General features: G+C 37.1%; 1 protein-coding gene across 25 annotated transcripts in view; it reads left to right on the plus strand.

The window, feature by feature from the left end:
• The window catches only part of KCNMA1 (potassium calcium-activated channel subfamily M alpha 1), a 532608-nt gene extending 521116 nt beyond the window's left edge, over positions 1-11492 (plus strand). For 7 of the 25 annotated variants that reach the window (XM_074907173.1, XM_074907179.1, XM_074907163.1 and 4 more), the window contains 3 exons: positions 372-490; positions 2221-2445; positions 10171-10312. In XM_074907173.1, coding sequence (XP_074763274.1) covers positions 372-490; positions 2221-2445; positions 10171-10195 — 369 coding nt within the window. In that variant the 3' untranslated portion in view covers positions 10196-10312. Of the gene's footprint in view, positions 1-371; positions 491-2220; positions 5315-10170 lie in introns of those variants that run through there. The other 18 variants (XM_074907172.1, XM_074907165.1, XM_074907164.1 and 15 more) reach the window with 6 other exon arrangements.
• The last annotated feature ends 7571 nt before the right edge of the window (positions 11493-19063 follow it).

The following is a 19063-nucleotide window of genomic DNA, read 5'->3' on the forward strand; positions in this document are numbered from 1 at the left end:
TAATACCACAGTTAATGTAATTTGTAGAATATGAATTGTTTGATAGCAAAATTTATATTTCCAGCTTAAAGCAAATCACTCACTTTTCTCAGTTTACCATCATTTAATGGACCAAGGCTCTCCAAACTAATGATCAATTTACATAATTACTTATTTGAAATAAAACATTTAGATTATTAATTTCCTTCGGTAAAAGATTCTCATTCATGGCAAACAACATGCTGCCTATACATTGTCCTTTTTATACAGGCTCATACTGAAAAGCCTGTTCCCTGACACTGTGTTAACAGAGAAAAGAAAGGAAACAAATGTACTGTTCTCTCTCTTTTTTCTTTTTTTTTTTTTTATCCCCTCTTCTTTCTTTCTCCTAGGATGGAGGTTGTTATGGAGATCTATTTTGTAAAGCACTGAAAACATACAATATGCTTTGCTTTGGAATTTATCGATTAAGGGACGCACATCTAAGTACTCCCAGCCAATGCACTAAACGGTAAGTCTAGTCTTTTAGAACACTATTCTTCAGTCTTCTCAGCGAGGAAGATCCCAGCACCTGTAATAAATTTTAAAAAGAGTTTTCTCCATTTTGTACATAACTTTGCCACAAAAGCTACCTCTTTGAGGACTTTATGATGACTCGGCTGAGTTTAAATCTTAGGCTGGATATCATTACATAAGTTTTCAGATACTTTTAACAAAAAATCTTTAAAGTAAATTTTCAGAACATATCTTTCTCTTCTTTGATTTATGATGATCCACTGCTTGCATACAAGGGAAGGACTTCAGTTTGCTTATATCAGTCAGCTGTAAGTTACAGGATAATAATTTAGATTATAGTAGCTAGACTTTCTTCTTTCTGGATGCTCAAAAAATACTCATCTGGGGTTCCCATTGGTACCATCTATATCTAACCATAATTTCTTCCTGTAAATTAAAACCCTTCTCTGGTAGGCTGCATTTTTATTTCAGTAGCACCAAGGCTGACCTCAGTGCTTCAAATAGAGCAGACACATTTCCATCTTTGCAAACTGAAAGCCATTTAGCAGCTTACTTGAAATGTGTCTTAATTAAGTGCCTACTAGAAGTACACACATACCAATACCAGAACTATCACAAATCTACCACTGGTTCATTCTCCACAAGAAGTATCATTATTGGGTGAACATGGCATTAAAACAACCCTTCAGCCGACCAAAGTGGTTTCTTTTGTAAGGATTTGGACAAATTGGGTAGAAAAAAATATTTTCAGTTTAGATTTACACTGTAATTGCTATACCTGGGATTCTTTCTTGGATTAAGAAGTGACTCATGTCCCTGAGGCAGCTAAACCAGATTTCTTATGAGGACTGAATTAATTCAAAAAGAAGTTGTGAGCTTCATGATCAATTTTTATTCATTTGTTGCTTGGACAGAAAATGCCTATTGCCTTGCTGAAATACGTTTTTTACATGCATGAAAAAATTTAGCAGCAGGGTCTATAAGTCCTTCCTACCCTGAAAAGGGGTTAGTTGAAGGTGAGGAGTCTTGAAATTGGATAGAGTTTTTATTTCAGGCCTGGGATGTATACTTAGCAATGTTGTTTTCTTGGATGTGCAGATTTCTCTTTATGAATGCTCTTTCAGGCCATGAATGTATATGCGGAATGAATTAATGTCACTTCAAATTTGCTGATATATTTTTCTTAACTTATTTTATGTAGCATCACAATCCAAACAAATAATTACATCCCTTGCTCTATTGGCAGTATTTAAATATTTAATAAATATATAGTAAGTATGTATTTTCCTCCTCTCCATGCTTTTCAGACATCCTTTTAAATACCGTTGCTGGTGGATATGTTACTGGTTTTTGTCAATATGTAAATGTTTGCTAGTCATTGCATTACCATGCAGCTAGAGAAAGGAGGGTGATTTGTATGGTGTCTTCTCTGAAAAATCATGACATGATTCACTTAAAGAACATCCTACTTAGACAGTGCAACAAAAAACATTAAAAAAGTGATATCTGACATAAGAAGGTCCTAAATCATAACAGGTATCATGTGAGCTAAAATTAGGTACACACTGAAGGAAATAGAAATGCAAAAATCTGAATAAATGCTCATGAGAAAAAACTCCAGAAGAAATTTTTTTAGCACAAATCTAATCTATCTTTCTTTTTTTCCTTTTTTTCTTTCTTTCTTCCTTTCTTCCATTCTTTCTTTCTTTCTTTCTTTCTTTCCAGTTATGTTATCACAAACCCACCATATGAATTTGAGCTTGTGCCGACGGACTTGATCTTCTGTTTGATGCAATTTGACCACAACGCTGGCCAGTCCCGGGCCAGTCTTTCTCATTCCTCCCATTCCTCCTATTCTTCCAGCAAGAAGAGCTCATCAGTTCACTCCATCCCATCAACAGCAAACCGACCGAACCGCACCAAGACCAGGGATTCCCGGGAAAAACAGAAGTATGTGCAGGAAGATAGACTTTGATATGTGTACCTGCTCCCACTGTGTGTGAAACTTGCATTCACCACCCATTATCCCCAGTTAATGTTTCCAGCAGTAATGTTCACTGTTTTCCCATGGAGTTCTCCCTTTTTGTATACATATTTTGCATATGTATGACAGTGTGCATGTGATTGTCATTTTTATTTCACCACCATAAAACCCTTAAGCACAACAGCAACAAAGCAGACGGACCAAAAGTTATTTATGATGCTAGGGGAGAAAAAAAAATTCTAAACCCATAGGCACACTGAAAACATAAATAACACTGCAGTTACTCTACATATCAGAAAATAGAGTATATTTAACATAAACACTTGCTCTTGATGTCAGAGTTACGCAAAGAAAGTCACTTAGTGCAGAAGTGTTGATGTATGTTGTGGTAATTTTTTTTATATTCATATTTACAGTAGTTGCTACATTTATTTGAAGATCATAAAACTAACCCATTTTAAAAAAAAAAAAAAAACAAAAACAAAAAACAAAACCAAACCAAAATAAAACAAAACAACAAAAATGGAAAAAAAAAAAAAAAAACACACACACACAAAAACCCCACAAAAAAACCAAAAAAAAAACCAAACCCACAACCAAAAAAAATCCCTACTGATTTTTCACACTCAGAGCATATATTGTATAGGGCTTACGCTTTGTATAGATTATTGCTACGCACCTGCTCTATACCAAAGCAACATCAGGGACTTTTCTGCTTGTTTAAGGACTTTCTCTAAAATACTAGTCTTTTGGAGATAGTGTCTTTTCCCTTTAACACTGAAATTGTCTGGGCATGGAGTTGTAAAACTCCAGTGGTTTAATTTAAGTTTAGAAAGAGTCTAATTGCATATTAAATTATTATTCTGTCTATTTATACTGCCACATGAATCGCTATATTTTCTTTCACTTTTGACATTTGGGATAAAAAGCCATATGTATCATAAATATTGGATGTAAGTCATTAAAAGCTGCCTTCCTGGGACTTTTACGTCTCTAAAAGGTGAATTAGTCACCTTATGTACAGAATAAATAATGTTCAGAAAAGAGCAAGCATTTTTCTATGCTTAAGTATCAGATCTCAAGAGACTTTGTTCCTTTCCCCAGATGGTAGTTTAAGTTTTCCATGTTAGAGTGGTGGTATAAATCTTCCAATGAGAGTCCTAATATGCGAAGATCCTCCAGAAATCCTGCTCCATGTTCTAGCTGGTTCTTTTCAACAGGTGCGTGTCAGTACACAAGAATATAGGGGAAGGCAACTGAGTGTCGTTAAGGTCTCTTTCATTTGAGAAGAAAAGGTGCTGTGCCCTAGACAGATGATGAGCAGAGCAAGAGGGCTGGGGTGGAAACACTGTGCTGAGGCATCATGTTCTAGGCATTTGCCAGAGTTTAGTTGTTGCAGATTCTCACCAATCACACACCTAGCCAAAATTGTGGCAGGGAATTAAATAAAGTAGTGGAAAGGAACCTATCTTAGACAGCCATTGAAATGATACTTCAAGTTTGTCTTTTTTCCTAATTTCAAATGCCAAGCTTTTGATATATAGAACTAGTTCTAGGAGGTATGAAGAGTTTCCCAGGATAGAGAGGCCAGAAACACATACCAACATCCCTGGCTATTCAGCAAGAAAGCATGCAGACAGAAAATAAATATTTGGATGTGGGAGTGATTAGCATTGTAACTGCCAACCCAGACAAGGTGCTTTTATGGTTAGTGTTGTTTTCTACCTTCCCCTTCCCCAAGCATGATAATTTTGAAAATTTGCTTGCTGTGTGAATTGACAATGAAGCCAAGCACTTTTACTGACAAACCTGGAACCGTATAAGTGGGCTACATAGAGTACCACTGTGCAGTGTTAAGCATAATGATTGGAATACAGTATATATATGTATGTGCATTTAAATGCAGCTGTAAGTCCTATCAGTGAAATACGTTACAAATTACGGATGCCCCTCTAAAAAATGAGTCTATTACAGTTGCTCTTCATCATAAAGACAAATTCATGCGTTTCTTTTTGCAAAGAAAGTTATCATGTTTTGCCCTAAGAATATTTATTACTACAAGGATGTGCCAGTTAAAGTGCTCAACAGGAAATATGACAGTTTAAAAGCATTGTAAAACTTACATAGCTTACTTCTTTTTCTAAAGTGCAACAAGGATGAATAGAATGGGCCAAGGTATGACAATTAATGGTTCTGCATGACCTAGCAACTGCTGTGGGTTTCCTTCTATAACTTTGTCCTTGTGAAAACTTGTGAAATTAAAAAAAAATAGTTACAAACTTTTTTCAGTTATTGGTTTGTTTGTTTGATTGGTTGTTTTGTTGGTTTTCTTTTGCCTTTTCCCTCCAAACCAGAAGTAAAGCTGGCTGCTGCTGCTGCTGTTGCTCAACTCTTGTTTTATTTTTTTATCCTCTCATCTGCTTGCCTTTCTAATTGCACGTGTCCTTTTGTAAAAACTCAGGTTCCTGCTCAATGAAGATGCCTACCCTAGTGCAGATATTACTTTAATTTCCCATTCTTCATTCCAATTCCTTTCCTCCCTTCCCATCCCTACTTTCCTGTCCCCTGTGTATGTTCATGAGCATCTTTTTATGTTGGCAATATTGACTCAAGATAGTCAAGAGCAGTTATGCATTTTGGAAGAATGTTAATGGCTTTGACACCAAAATGCTTTTCCATTAATGTTTTATCTGTTTTCCATTTAGCAGAGGAAGGAAGGGTGTTAATATGAAGCCACTTGTCACATACTACATAATGATTTTATAAAAAAAAAATAGTATTTGTATAACTGCACATCTCAAATAGAAAGAATATAAGCAGTGTACATTAGAGAAGCAACTTGTCTACTTTGTGAGCAATAGAAGAAGACTATCTAATATAGATGCTTATATGAGTATACTAACGAAGTTAGGAGGCTGGCCATTACAAGTAGAGGAATGTTTAAATCAACTATGTTGCATTATTAAAATTTTTGATAATGAAAAGTAACAGGAAATCTCCTCTTCAGAAACATATCCCAAGTCAAACATTCTTAGTAACTACCCTTGTTAGTTTCTGAAAGTGGAAAAGCAGCACCAATGTCAAGAGATGATATTTTAGAGCTTTAAATGGAGGTCCTGCCAGTTACTTAAGTCCCAGAATGGTTTTGACAATGGAAACTAGGTTCTTAGTAAGTTTATTGATCTGAGTGTGAATACAAAATAGCACGTAGCAAACCTTCAAGTTCTTGGCATGGGTTCTCACTGGCTTAAACTGGCAGTCAGGCATTTTCCAGTGAAATTCCCATTGTCAAAAGTATGACTTTTGCTGGTTTAAAAACCGAAAAATCATCAAGAGCAAGTCCAGCATAGCTTTTTTTGTCCAAAACTTTAGTTACCTTGAACCAAAATAAAGACCTTCACAAAAAATAAGAATAGTTTTTCTCTGCCTACAAATTACTTGCTGCTGCTACTTGTAAAATATTTGTCTGCCAGAGAATTGCTGAGCAGGTGGGTGAAGAAACTTTCTTTTTTTTTTTTTTTTTCATATAGGAAGAAATTGCACAGGAGAATTTTCAGCTTAGCTATAAACAAGGTGCCTATGTGGAGCGGGGGGGGGGGGGGGGGGAAGACACACAAACACACACATACAGATTCATTTGAAACTACAAATGTCACAAAAGAAAAAGAAAAGCATGTTTAAAACAATTGTAAGGTAACCTGGGACTATGGTAGGAATAGAGATTTAGTAAATCTTTGTGTCATGTTTAACTAGTGCTTTCTTTGCCTCTGCTCAGAAGAGAGGGTGTTTCAGAGTGAAATTTATTCAAATGTGATTACTCTGTCCAGAGGTAATGACAAAAATTTTAGAGCACCAGAACAACAAATCTGACAGAGAATTGCTTGAGTTTCACACAAACTGAAGAAATCTGTATTTTAATCATTTTACCTAAATTATTTATTTATTTTTATGCTGCAGGGAACCATCTTACACAAGATGTTAATTTTTATTTATTTGTTATAAGAGCATGAAGCCTTTAGAACTTCATGGACCCTCTAGGATGCCCATTGCAAATGCAGGTGTTTGAGAGGAAAGTAAATTATTTCTGCTTTCTGATACATGAAGTTACTGAGCTGTTCCAACATCTCTCAAGTTATGCTTCAAAAAAACCCCCCCATCAAACAGTGTAGGAAGATCAGGGATTCGCTTGAGATCTTACAAAAATAAAATAGAAAACTATGCCTGTTCTCACTGTAACACAGAAACACATATGGTAAGGCTTAGTATGCATATGCCAAAAGGAAGAGAAACAGACTGAACATGACAGAAAGCTAAAAAACAGTTGGTGAATATAACAATATATAAAGACTTTAAAAAGGGTTTTCTGGAGTGATTTAAAGGAAAGAGTAAGTTGTTTAAGATATGTTAAAATTTGTGCTAAGACTTTGAAAGATATATCAGAGTGATACTGAGAGCATAACAAAAAGATTGATAAGTGTGTAAGGGATTCAAGGACATTAGTAACTGGGAGCCGAACCTTAGTGCCCAAGAGTAAAGATGACAAGTGTCAAGCTCACATTTCAAAGGTAAGTATAGAGGTTGATGGACTTTCACAGGAGATTCATCGTTATGTGGTCAAAGACAATTTTAACAGCAGACAAGGAACAGGAAAGGTAAAAAGCTGGGTCCAAGCATTTGATGCTGGAGATAATAATGCCTGGATCAAGATTCCAGCACTGGCAAAAAAGAAATTAGAATCTACCAGTTTCTGCATTTATTATTTATTTTCTGCATTTATCACTTGCCAGGTAAAGGCAAAAAGAGACTTGATGGTGCATTTTTTTAAAAGATTAGCTCCCTGGATATGAGTTTTATTGTAAAGATTAATGTATAAATAATTGCCTTGTTTTGAAAATTCCAGGGAAAGCAAGGGAGATGGGAATGCTTTACACTGGCGGTTGAGAAGCACAGTGCAGTTCATCTCTGATCCTAAGCACTCTCACAGTTCTCCCCTTTTTTGCTATGAGGTTGAATTAAGTTGTACCAAGATCTGTTTGTAAGGAAAGTTTCTGCACCTTATGTTAAAAAGAAGGTAGAGATAAAAATTCACAGTGCTTAACTTGCCTCAAAATCATTTTAAACACAAACCATTAAAAAACTGTTAGTTTGAAATTGTTTATGTGATCTTGCAAGGCTTTTAAAACATGATAACCATCACACTTTACACCTCTCTGAAAGGTTAGTTTAATCGTAGATCACATAAAATTGGTTTCCACAAATGCATAATGGTTCATGTGTCACACTTGAACTAAATGGTTTTTTAAATGGAGCTGAAATTATTTTGATGTGTACACATTCCCAGATTTTTTTTTTCTACAACCTTTCTTAAACCAGCCCCCATCAGGAACCATTCCCTTAAAGTCTCATTAATAATTCAGATGTTCTGATGACTTTAAAAGATCTATGGAATTGAGGCTGATTTTTTTTTTTTTTTTTTTTTTTTAACTGCTTGACAAAAAGATAAATGAATGTAGAAAGAAGCAGTAGGAGCCTGGCAAGCTGTAGATCATCTCTGAACAGATTGTAACTTTATCATTCTGTCAGGAAGAATAATTTAAAGCACTTAATCAGTTAGCTTCAGTGTGCAGGATGTAACATTATGAATTCCTATCGTCCAATCTGTTCAAATCAAAGGGAACTTAATTATAATAGGTAAGAGAGAGAGAGATGGGAGACTGAACATTGTTCAGACTCTGGCAACTTTAAGGGGGCAGGGAACTATTTACCCTGATTAGAAATGAGTACGGTATTTTGAAAAGAAGTAAAATACATTTTAGAAAATGACAAGAAAAATAATGCAGTAGTTCTGTTTACCTTCATTAATAAGCCACTAACAATTAATACAAGCCCTTTTTTCAATTTAAATTTTCTAAAAAGCATAAGCACAGATAACAAATATATCTGAAAAAAAAAAGAGATGGATTAAACATTCACGCGTTTGCAGTTTGTTGTTGGGGAGTGGGAGTGTTGCATGTAGATGCTTAAAATCCATATTAAGTATAAGTGTCTAAATTTCATATTCTCAAAAGTGACAGAGCAGTCCAGTAATTCTGGAAATCAATCCAATTCTTTAGAGGCCTAACTTCAAAGTCGGTTACTTATTTTTATGCATTTATGCCCAGATATTTGTCCTTTATTCTTCCTGTTCTTCCAACTTTTATGCTCAGTCCTTGGGTTTCCGAGGTGGATTTTGCTTTGCTTATTTTCATTTTTTTATTTATTTAAAATGAGCACTCCTTCCAGTCCTGCCCTGATTCCAGCCCAAATGCATCAGCATTTCAGTGGTAAAAAAAAAAAAAAAAAAGTGGCAGTTTGTATTTATGTGAGACACTAAAGCTTCTGAAGCATTTTGGGTTCCCCTTTGAAATTATATTGTACATCTCATACATGTAAGAACAGCAGCTCTGATGTGGCACACATTAAACCTTGCATGTAATAATGAAAATGCCCCAGTTGCAGAATCCCATCCCCTGAACCATCTGTGCTCACTGCTCTGCAAACCAGCCTCTGGAATTTGGGGAAGGAGGCTTGAGAATGGAGACCTCATGTTCACAGATGCTTGTCAAAGCACAAACACCTAATGGTCATAAGCCACTCAGAGACTAGCAGTTTCTAAGTCTTTGAATAGACCTATCTTGTAAAGTTGCACACCTTTCATTAAGAAATTATAGTAGCAATTGCTTTCTAAGGACCTTAAGAATTTTTTTTTGGTGAATTTTGAGAAGTTTTTGTCCACAGATGAACTATGCAATATAGTGGTTACAATCATAATCAGCTAGTGAATGGCTGCAATGCTACAGCCTCTCAGCATCCTCACTGTCTCCCACATTGCGCCCAGCCCACCTTAAATCAGTACCATAAAATTAATCTGTTCATGGAGAGAAACACTGCCTGAAGATCTAAAAGGAACAGCTTCCCCAGTAATATTCCTTTAAGTCCTTTGCCTTGCTGTCACATATCCCTATCAAGCCATTCAGTATTAATTGAGCCCCTACTACAGTCATCTGCAGCCTCAGGTATGTTCCATACTCCTTCCCAAACTGGAGAGTTCAGCACCTCCCAAACAGCCAGGTTGCTAAATAGCAATATAATGGCCATCCCGTGCAGGAACGCAGCCATCTGGCAGCATGAATGCAAGCCCTATTTATTCTGGCACCAACTGCAGAAGTTCTTTACATTCTCCTGCATCATTTCTGAGCCAGTGCTAGTGACCACACCGAGGCTAAATATGGACTCACATGCTCGTTTCTCCATTACCCTTATCCCATCTGCTCTCCCTGGCTTTTCAGTTCAGCCTTTTATTTTTATCATTTTTTCAATAAATGAATCAGAGGGTGTTCACCTGAGCATGAAGAAAAAAGAGCTCTCTTACATTCAACAAGCAAACCAGTATATCGTTTTCTTTAGCTTATACTATCAAATCTGCAAACATGTCATCCTCCTTTCATGAAAAGTATTTTCAGGGGTATTAATTTAACATGATGCACTGCTACTAATTAGTCAAAGCCACCTTCTATTGATTGCCTTTTTTCTATAAACTTTACTGACTGCTCCCCCCTCATATTTTTTTAATGTTTATTTGTATATGTGCTTCACTAATTAAAACTCTCATTTTCCCTCCTTATTCTGTCTCTACCCATTTTGCTCCTTAGCAGAAAAGAAATGGTTTACAGATGAGCCGGATAATGCCTATCCCAGAAACATTCAAATCAAGCCCATGAGCACTCACATGGCCAATCAGATCAATCAGTACAAATCAACAAGCAGCTTGATACCACCAATCAGAGAAGTTGAAGATGAATGTTGACTCCTTCGAGGCCAGAACTATTTTTCTAAAGCGTGACAAACTTCATGAATGGTGATGTGACATTTATTCCTCTTACATGCTGAACCACTGATGGAGAAGTTAAGAAGGGCAAGCTTAATGGGAAAATAAAGTAGACAGATCTTTGTTTGTCTGCCTTCAATATTGCTTCCATGTATTTTGGAAACTATTTAATTTATAAATGAACATAATCAAAATTAGTCATGTATAGCCTCTAGCATTTTAAATTATTTTTATTTATTAGAAAAAAAATCTATTTTTCTTTTTTTTCATTGTCAAGTATTTTCCCTTAAAAAAAAAAAAACCCTGCATATGTGGCCAGACTCCTAAGAATTTAAAATAAACAAACCTCAGTCTTTGGCTTAAAGGAGAATGATGGTCACAGTTATAAAGATATGTAATTAAGGGAGACAAATGATATATTTACAAAAAGAAAAAAAAAGGTCCAACTTGTATTTTAGTAAATCAAAAAAAAAAAAAAGAAGGAAAAAAAAAAAAAAGACCAGTTCACCAAAATGTTTCTTTACTGGAGGATGTGTATTTTGTTCAGCATTGACACCAGCTCTTAATAAACTGAACTTATTTATTTTCAAAGTTGAAAGTCATATTTTTGTACATGTAACATTCTTCTGAAATATTCATTGTTTTATTACCATATACAGATCATCTTAATTGCCAGTTGTGTTAAGGTCCAGTAACACACACACACACTGTGTGTGCCCCCCCAAGCATGCACGTGTGCTCACACACACACACAGAGAAGCCCAGCATCCTTGCTAACCTTCTGCAACACTGGTTTAGTGAATATCACTACCCTAAACCGAGGGCCGTGCAGATAAGGTGCTCGCAGGCAGCACTTGCTATAAATGACAAATCTGGCAATTCCACTCCACTTCCCATTAGCCATCAGCAGTTGCTAGTTTCAGAAAGGCAAGCTTGGTAATGCCTCTTCTTTTGCCATGTATTACAGTGCTTTAATCCAGAGTGCATAAATAGTGCATGAAATCATAAGTTATAAACCTTCTCATCTGCCATATTTTGTAGGGTTTTTACTTCAGCAGTGCTGATGGCCATGCATCAGTCTTGTTTATTTGGTTCGGATTCTTCCTAGTATGTACAGAGGTTTAGCTCCAGATCTTTACACTTTGGTAAAAGGCATACTGAATCTCCTTCCAGTGAGTTCAGATCAGGATAAAAAATGCTTTAGCCTCAGCTCTATAATCTCACAACACGCTGTTCTCGGTTAATTCCTGTACCAAACAACATCTTATTTTAGCAGTTGCTTTTTTTTTTTTTCTTTAGTTTATTTTGACTTTGCTGGGATACCACACATAAAAGTACAGTAATAACCAAATCAAAATAAAAGTAATGAATGTATTTATTATGGTAACTCACAAAAGGCCTTTGATGGGTGCCTTTTGTGTTAACAGTTTCACAAAGTTGCTAACAAGCTTTAGAGCCATCAGACAAAAATGTGATGTTGCATATCTATCCACCAAAGCATTTGATGTTCTAAATGATTTAGTAACTCTATCTCAAATTAGCAACATCTGACACAATTGTATGAAGAAAAATAAAAATAAAAAAAGGAAAAGGCTGTGCTAATAAGGATTAAAACAAAAACATAGGACCCAGTCATCAGAAAATTTTCATTGTGCAAGTTAACTTTAGGCTTTGTAATTTTGCAGAATTGTTAAACACCACAATAAAACATACTGTGGTACTTTTATCATTAGAGAAATATCAGTGAATCAAACAAATACAAAGCAAATTAATTTACTGTGAAAACAATTATGTCCACTATATAATCCAACATTTAAGCTAAACTATCTCAGCTTTAATGTTTGTCCACTGGCTGCAGTACAAATATAACCATACTAACACCTATGAGGCTTTATTCTGGAGTGAATTCTTGGACTGTGACTACTTCGTTGTTACATTTTGTAGACTAGCTATTTAAAGACAATAACAAGAATTGTTAATACAATATCTGTAAAATTGGATTATTTAAAATATTTCACTCTCCTACAAAGTAACAAGACAATTTATGCAGTTTTTCATTGTTATTTAGACCATGTTTAATTCATTTCACAGTCCCCAAACAGAAGGTGAGTCTGGTGCGTTCTTCCAATCTATGCTGCTTCAGCTCGCAACACATTATAATCTACATCCAGTTTCTGCGCTGGGTCATGTGAAGCCTTTTCTTTGAAGTCAGTGCTCCTTTTTCATTTATGAACTGCATTCATATTATAACCAGAGTGAAAAAAGCTGGTCCTGACTACGGGAGAATTTTTGAAATTTGTGTTCAACTTCACCAAGCATACATGTTTGGTTTTGTTTTTTTTTTTTCTTGGAAGGCTGGTGTAGAGCATGGAACATTCTATCATACTTTATCATATATAGTGCCATTTCTGAGTGCCCTTCCTTCAGAAGTGAGCATTCACTGGATAAAGCATACTAATGAATCAAATACAACACTCCTACACAGCTAAGGTTTGTGCATGTCTCTGTCCAGTTTAACTGTCACACCCAAAAATATCATGCTGCTAACTGTACATAAAGATTTGAATACACTCACACTCTCTCCCAGAACAGATAGTTCCATGTGTAACAACAGATAGAAAGAACAATACTTGTAGAGAGCAAGCAAGGCAGAGAGACACAGGCATAGTTACTGTTTTGCATTTCCCATTTATAGAAAAACTAAGAGCAATCAATAATCTTTTCTCACTCCTCTTTTTGATGATCAAAGATGCAGGACCGACTTCTGGCAATTAGATGAAGGAACATGTAGAAAACCTGTTTGGAGATCTTTGACATTCAGCCATTAACAACTATAAAGCCACCACCAATATTTGGATATATGAAGCTACATCAAGGGAAGTGTCTGAGAAAGTGGCTTAAGTGACAGCTGACAGACCACATGATGAGTGGTGTAGAAATAAGTTTTATATTTTTATTAATAATTCTTAGTCCTCAGTTGTGTCCAGGACTTCTTCGTCAGCAGTCCTCTTTCAAAAGACAGCAAAAGGGGAGGGGAAAAAAAAAAAAATAAAAAAATTCAGCTTTTCCATTAACTGCATGCACAATTAGTATAGGCAAAACAATTTCTCTTTTTTTTGGTAACTCATGGAGAGAGAGAGAGAGTGTGTCTGTGTGTCTGCATATATGCATGGCCACATATACACACCTATATATATGTGTGTGTGTGTGGATATATCCATGCATATATATGGGGGCATGTATGTGTTTGATACACAGTCATCACAAGAAGGTGGTCATTATTTTGTGTGGGGGTGGGGTGAAGAAAGACATGCCGAAAAAGAAACTATGTGACTTTTACAGACTAGCACATGGAGGAATATTTCCTCCTGGTTTGACCAAAAAGCAGCCGTTCCTGCTAGTTATACTGGTGGTGCGCTGACAGTATGCACAAACCTCTCTGAGTGCTGAAGCAGGCATGTCGTCCTGGCCCCTCCTCACACCCACACACGTGCTTCCACAAAGCCAGGAAGTCTGCTGTCTCTCTATCTTGTGGCTATTATTTTAATTTATCTCATGAAGCCCATGAGCACTAAGATGAAAGGATAAAACCGTCCTCTGATAGGATGTTGTTTGGGTGCCAAGTCTCAGGCACAGCAAAAGTTAAGATGTAAAGATAAGAAGATATTCAGAGTCTAAATGCAATTTTTAAGGCCTCAATGTGACTGTCTTTTAGTGTTGCTTGTAAGATGACAAGTATAGCATGTAGTTATTAACAGGGGAAAAAAAAAAGATGCAAACATTTCCTTGTACTTTTCAAAAACTTTGTCACCACTGTTTTAACAGTGCTTCTTCTTTCAAATCAGCATTGATGGCCAAATAGTAGTAAGCATTTGTGGCAGAAAGTACAAACCCCTTGATCTAGGGCTTGATCAGTTAGTTATACATAGACAACATTGTTACTTCACCTGTAACACAAAGGGACCCTGCAAGGCCTACTAGCCCAAGAGCCAGGAGCATAGGTACAGAGACAGCAGGAGGTGAGAAGGACACGACACATCAAGGTCCTGTAACAACTGTAATGTGGCTATTTCCAATTCATCTTTGATGGGAAAGCCAGTACTGCTTTGCAAGGTGAAGGCCATGAGCTTCAGGATAATGAGGATTCTGTGTAGCCTTATTAAGCCACACGGATGTCTTGAAAGATGAGTCTTCAGCAGCTTACAGGCTGTTGTAGCAGCTGGGGCTGTACAAGAAGCCAGGTTTAGCCATACTAAAGAATTTTTTTCCCCTATTTTTGAATTTTAAAGAAAAAGACCACCCAATGTATCAGGCAGCACGGATATGAAAAGCCTTAATTGGCCTCGGCCAAATGTGGACAAGGGTAGAATTAATTTGCATGTAATGTACAAGAGACACGACAAAAGTATTATCTGTAGCCTTTTATTACAGGTTGTTGGGTGGTGGTGGAGGTGATTGTTGGAGTTTTTGGCCAGTGTAAGGAAGATTTGCATTTCTTGAACTTTCCACAGAGTAAGAGAAGAGGAAAGTATAATAACATGTTCTCATTCAGAGAGTACTAGTTTTGTTGTGCCTGTGTAAACTACATCTAATCACTACTGCAATAACTGGCTGCATAAACTAATGCATAACAAAAAAAAGCAGTAATTTAAAAATGAGGAATTAAGCATGTTTTCACTGCTTGGTCATGCACCGGTGAATCCATAAACATGCTAGCAACCGCCCTGTTCTAGCTGACTCATGTGGGCTCAAAGTTAAATGCAGAGTAGGTGCTTAAACAAGGTCATAAGGGCTTCAGGATCCTTATGTATTTGAGAAGAATACATACTGTGTTTGGAAGGAGAGGTATTTTGTTTTTAAAGCTGTTATCGTTGTACATTTCTTTAGCACCAAAAGAAGTGTGTGTCTCACCTTTCAGTTCTTGTTTTTAATGTGCTGAAACAAAATAACTTAGTATGTGAAAGGCGATGAACAAGACAAAGTGAAAACAGCAACCTTTTCCTGTGTTATAGTGGATTGGCCTGGTAATATCTGTCAAAGTCAATGGCAGATGCATAGAAAAATTAAGAGGAAAGGAGAGTTCTTTCTTTATATTTCTTCTTTTGTTTTTCTCTCCCTACCATCTGAACCACCAATATCCCCAAAATATGAACAAGCACTTATTTAATTTTAATTTTTTATTTTTTAATTCTAAGGGTATACAAACAATCCCAGGCTTAGCGAATGATATGGGTTTTTTTTTAAATTCAATATGTATGCACACCAGGTCTCCTAATATTCAGTTAGCAGATGTAATATTTGTAGTACTTTCGTAGAGCAATACTAGTAGGTGTGGGGAAAGCCCCCATCAGAAATAATAAAAGGACTGGAGTAGCTGTTCTGCTGTGGACACTGCCTAGGATGTTACATAGGCCTATAACATTGACAGTTCTGCCCCAGCATTTACCAAAGCTATATTTATATAAATAATGTATCTATTCTGCACAGATATTCTCTGCTATAGAACATGCAGCCACATTGAAACTGTATAGTCTATAACATGCAGTAGTCTATAACCAAGTAAATTCCACTGAAGTTAATAAATAGGACTACTGGTCTAATGTATCTGTTTTATATAATAGTGTTCTACTGTTAACTGGCAAAATGAGAAGGGGTCTAATTTAGAACATCATCCAACTTAAGAAGCTAAACACAGTAATGCTGCATCAAATTAGAGCCTTAGTGAGGTTGAGAGAAAGCTTCTTACTGCTTAAGTCAATACATTTTAGAGAGCTTTGTAACTTAAAAAAACCCCCAAAACAACACAACATATACGCAGTTGAATACATGTAATAGAAAAAATAGGTTTTTCAGAAACCAAAAATTTGGCATATGAGCACTTTGTTGACTGGACAATAACTAACAGGAACCACATGAAAAGGTGAGCAGAAGTTATCTCAAGTTTTCCTTAAGCAGCAATTAAAAAATGCCGCTTCTGGCATGGAATAGCTTGGAACACACACGCTTAGTCAATGCAAATTATCTAACCTCTGCTCCCCAAAAAAGAAAAGTTGATATAACTTTAACTTTTGCATTTCTATAGAGTTCAAGGCTGAAGTTTGATTTTTTTTTGTCCTTCAAAAAAGACACACAGACATGCAAATACATATACGCAATATATTTTGATGGCTACATGTGTCTATTTAGTTATAATTTAGGAGTAGGGATGGGGGGGTACACTGAGAACCAGCTATCATCTTAAAAGCTCATAAAGAAAAAGGAGTATGACTTTATCATTTTACTTTTTACCATTTTGGGTTGGTGAGAGAGAACAAACGCTGGTGCTCAGAAATGATCTACCTGACTTTGTCATATGTAATATCCAGTGATAAATATATTGTCCTGTAAAAAGGGTTTGTACATAACTTGTACATGGTTTCATTTTGTATTTTTCTCAGATTAAAATTTATGTATTTGTGTTCTAAAAGAAGGAGAGATTGCTGTGTTTTCTTTTTTCTCAAGACAGGCTGTGTCCCATAAAGTTATGCAACACATATCACCAAGTCACGAATAATACATTATTCACAAAACCAATGCTACGAATACTTTGAACTAAGACAAACCCAGTTGTCTTTCTTTCTTGTTCACTCTCCAGAATCAGCCCCTCCTTAATGATAGCAGCTGCCATGGAGGATGCTATGAGGGCTATAAGTGAATGATTCCACAGTAACAACAAACATAACCCTAATACCAGTTATGTGGTCAAGTGCAATTATAATCTGGTCCAGTTTAGCTAGTTTACGTGGTTGAACAGAACATCTCATGCCATTTTTAGCTCTGATAGGCCAGGTTATGATGGATTGATAATTTTGCTAAGCAGTCCAAAGACTTTTGAATCTCTCATGATGAGCACATTTAAAAGTTATTTGCAAGATTTGGAACACAGGATCTAGATATACTCCTACATGCAACTGTATGTTTTTAAGTTTAAGCTAAACTTTGTCTCCTTTTGCAGTCTATACAATTGTATTCATGTGGCTTGCCTTCTGCTATCTAAAATAATCTTGTCTTCAAAATTGACATCGTTAATCTTCTGTGCAGCATCATCACCACACTGATTTATAATCAGCCGCAGTGTGATAAACCTTGTTTGATTCTGAATCTTGGAATGAAGAGCACTGCAAAAGACTTAAGCATCCCCAAACCCTCCAAAATACACATACATAATTGGTCCTCACTCAGGGGTAAATAGCGTAAAGAACCTGATATAAAATGGTTACACTGGTGTTTTCTAAGAAAATAGAGTATTTTGAGGGAGGAAAAAAAATAAAATACACACACAACAGTATTTGTGCAAGACTATGGAGAACTCTAACAAACAGGCTCAGCACCAGTGAAGCAAACTGAGTGTACCTTACTGAGGACACCTGTCAAAATCATGCTTAGGTACTGGCGAAGGGAGTTTATGGACCATAAAAGCCGTGATGTCTTTCTACAACAGTTCAGTGAAAGGACTACTCTGTGTTAGTAAATCTGCATGGAGACTGTGGTCTGAACTCGGCCGGTGGGAATGGCCACGCGCTAGTTGTTTACTTCCCCCCCTCCAGGTGAAATAGGGGAGGGACAGGAAAAAAAGAAATCTGTAGGTTAAATAACAAAACTTTACTAGCAAAACCAGCAGTAACGACAGCAGTCCAAACCGGGCCAAGTGCAGTACCGTCCCAGCGAAGGGCGAGCGGCGCAGGGCCCGGGCCCGGCCCCAGCCCCGCCCCGCCGGCCCGGACACCCCCCGCGACCCCCGCACGGCCCGGCGGGGCGCGCCCGCCTCCAGGCCGAGCCGCGGCCTCACGTGACGCGGGACGGGCCAATGGCCGGTCAGGACCCGCCCCCCGGCTGTGCCCCCTCAGCGCGCGCGAGGGGAGCGCGGGCCTGGCCGGCACCGGGGCAGGGTGCTACTCCTTGGCCTCACCCCTTCGTGGTGGCAGGCACTGCCTACTAAGATTGACTTCTAGTTGCTGAAGGAGAATGATTACAAGGAAGTGAGGAACAGCCATATAAGTCACCATGAACAGGTCCCCATTTTAAGATGGGAAGATCATTCTTCATCCCAGGTTTAATCGTCAGGTGGCTGCTCCCAGCACAAGGAGCCATATCACAAAAGAGGTATTTATCCATACACAGTCATCCATGAATATATGTGTGTGCATTTGGACAAGTATCTTTATGCAAATATGTCACCACCTACTAGTATTGTAGGGTCTTGACTCCTAGATGGCATATCTTCTTGCCAAAACCCACTTAAACTCAGCCATTGAACAGCTAAATTAAGAAACTGTTGTTTTATGTATCTACAGCCCTACTCTAGTACTCCAGCCCGTCAGTACAAAGGTTAGATTGAGCAGCACCCTATGCAGTTCCCCAAAATGATATAGTTGAATGAACAGGCTGCTCACACCTTTTCTGGACTATGAGGCAGTCCTGCTACTCTCACATTACTACTTTATCGTATAGTATATATATTATACTATATATATTATTCATTATAAATTTAATTTATTGTTGTATGCAGCAAACATAACCCCCATTTTAATAAAAGGAAAAAAGAAAGTGCTAGACAACTATAGGCCAGTCACCTTCACTTTGTGGCAAGATCAGGGAGCAGATCCTACTTGAAACTATGATAAGGCACATGGAAAATATGGTGATTGGTGACAGCCAACATGGCTTCACTAAGGGCA

The sequence above is a fragment of the Athene noctua genome, chromosome 5 (assembly GCF_965140245.1).
Source record: "Athene noctua chromosome 5, bAthNoc1.hap1.1, whole genome shotgun sequence".
Lineage (NCBI taxonomy): Eukaryota > Metazoa > Chordata > Aves > Strigiformes > Strigidae > Athene > Athene noctua.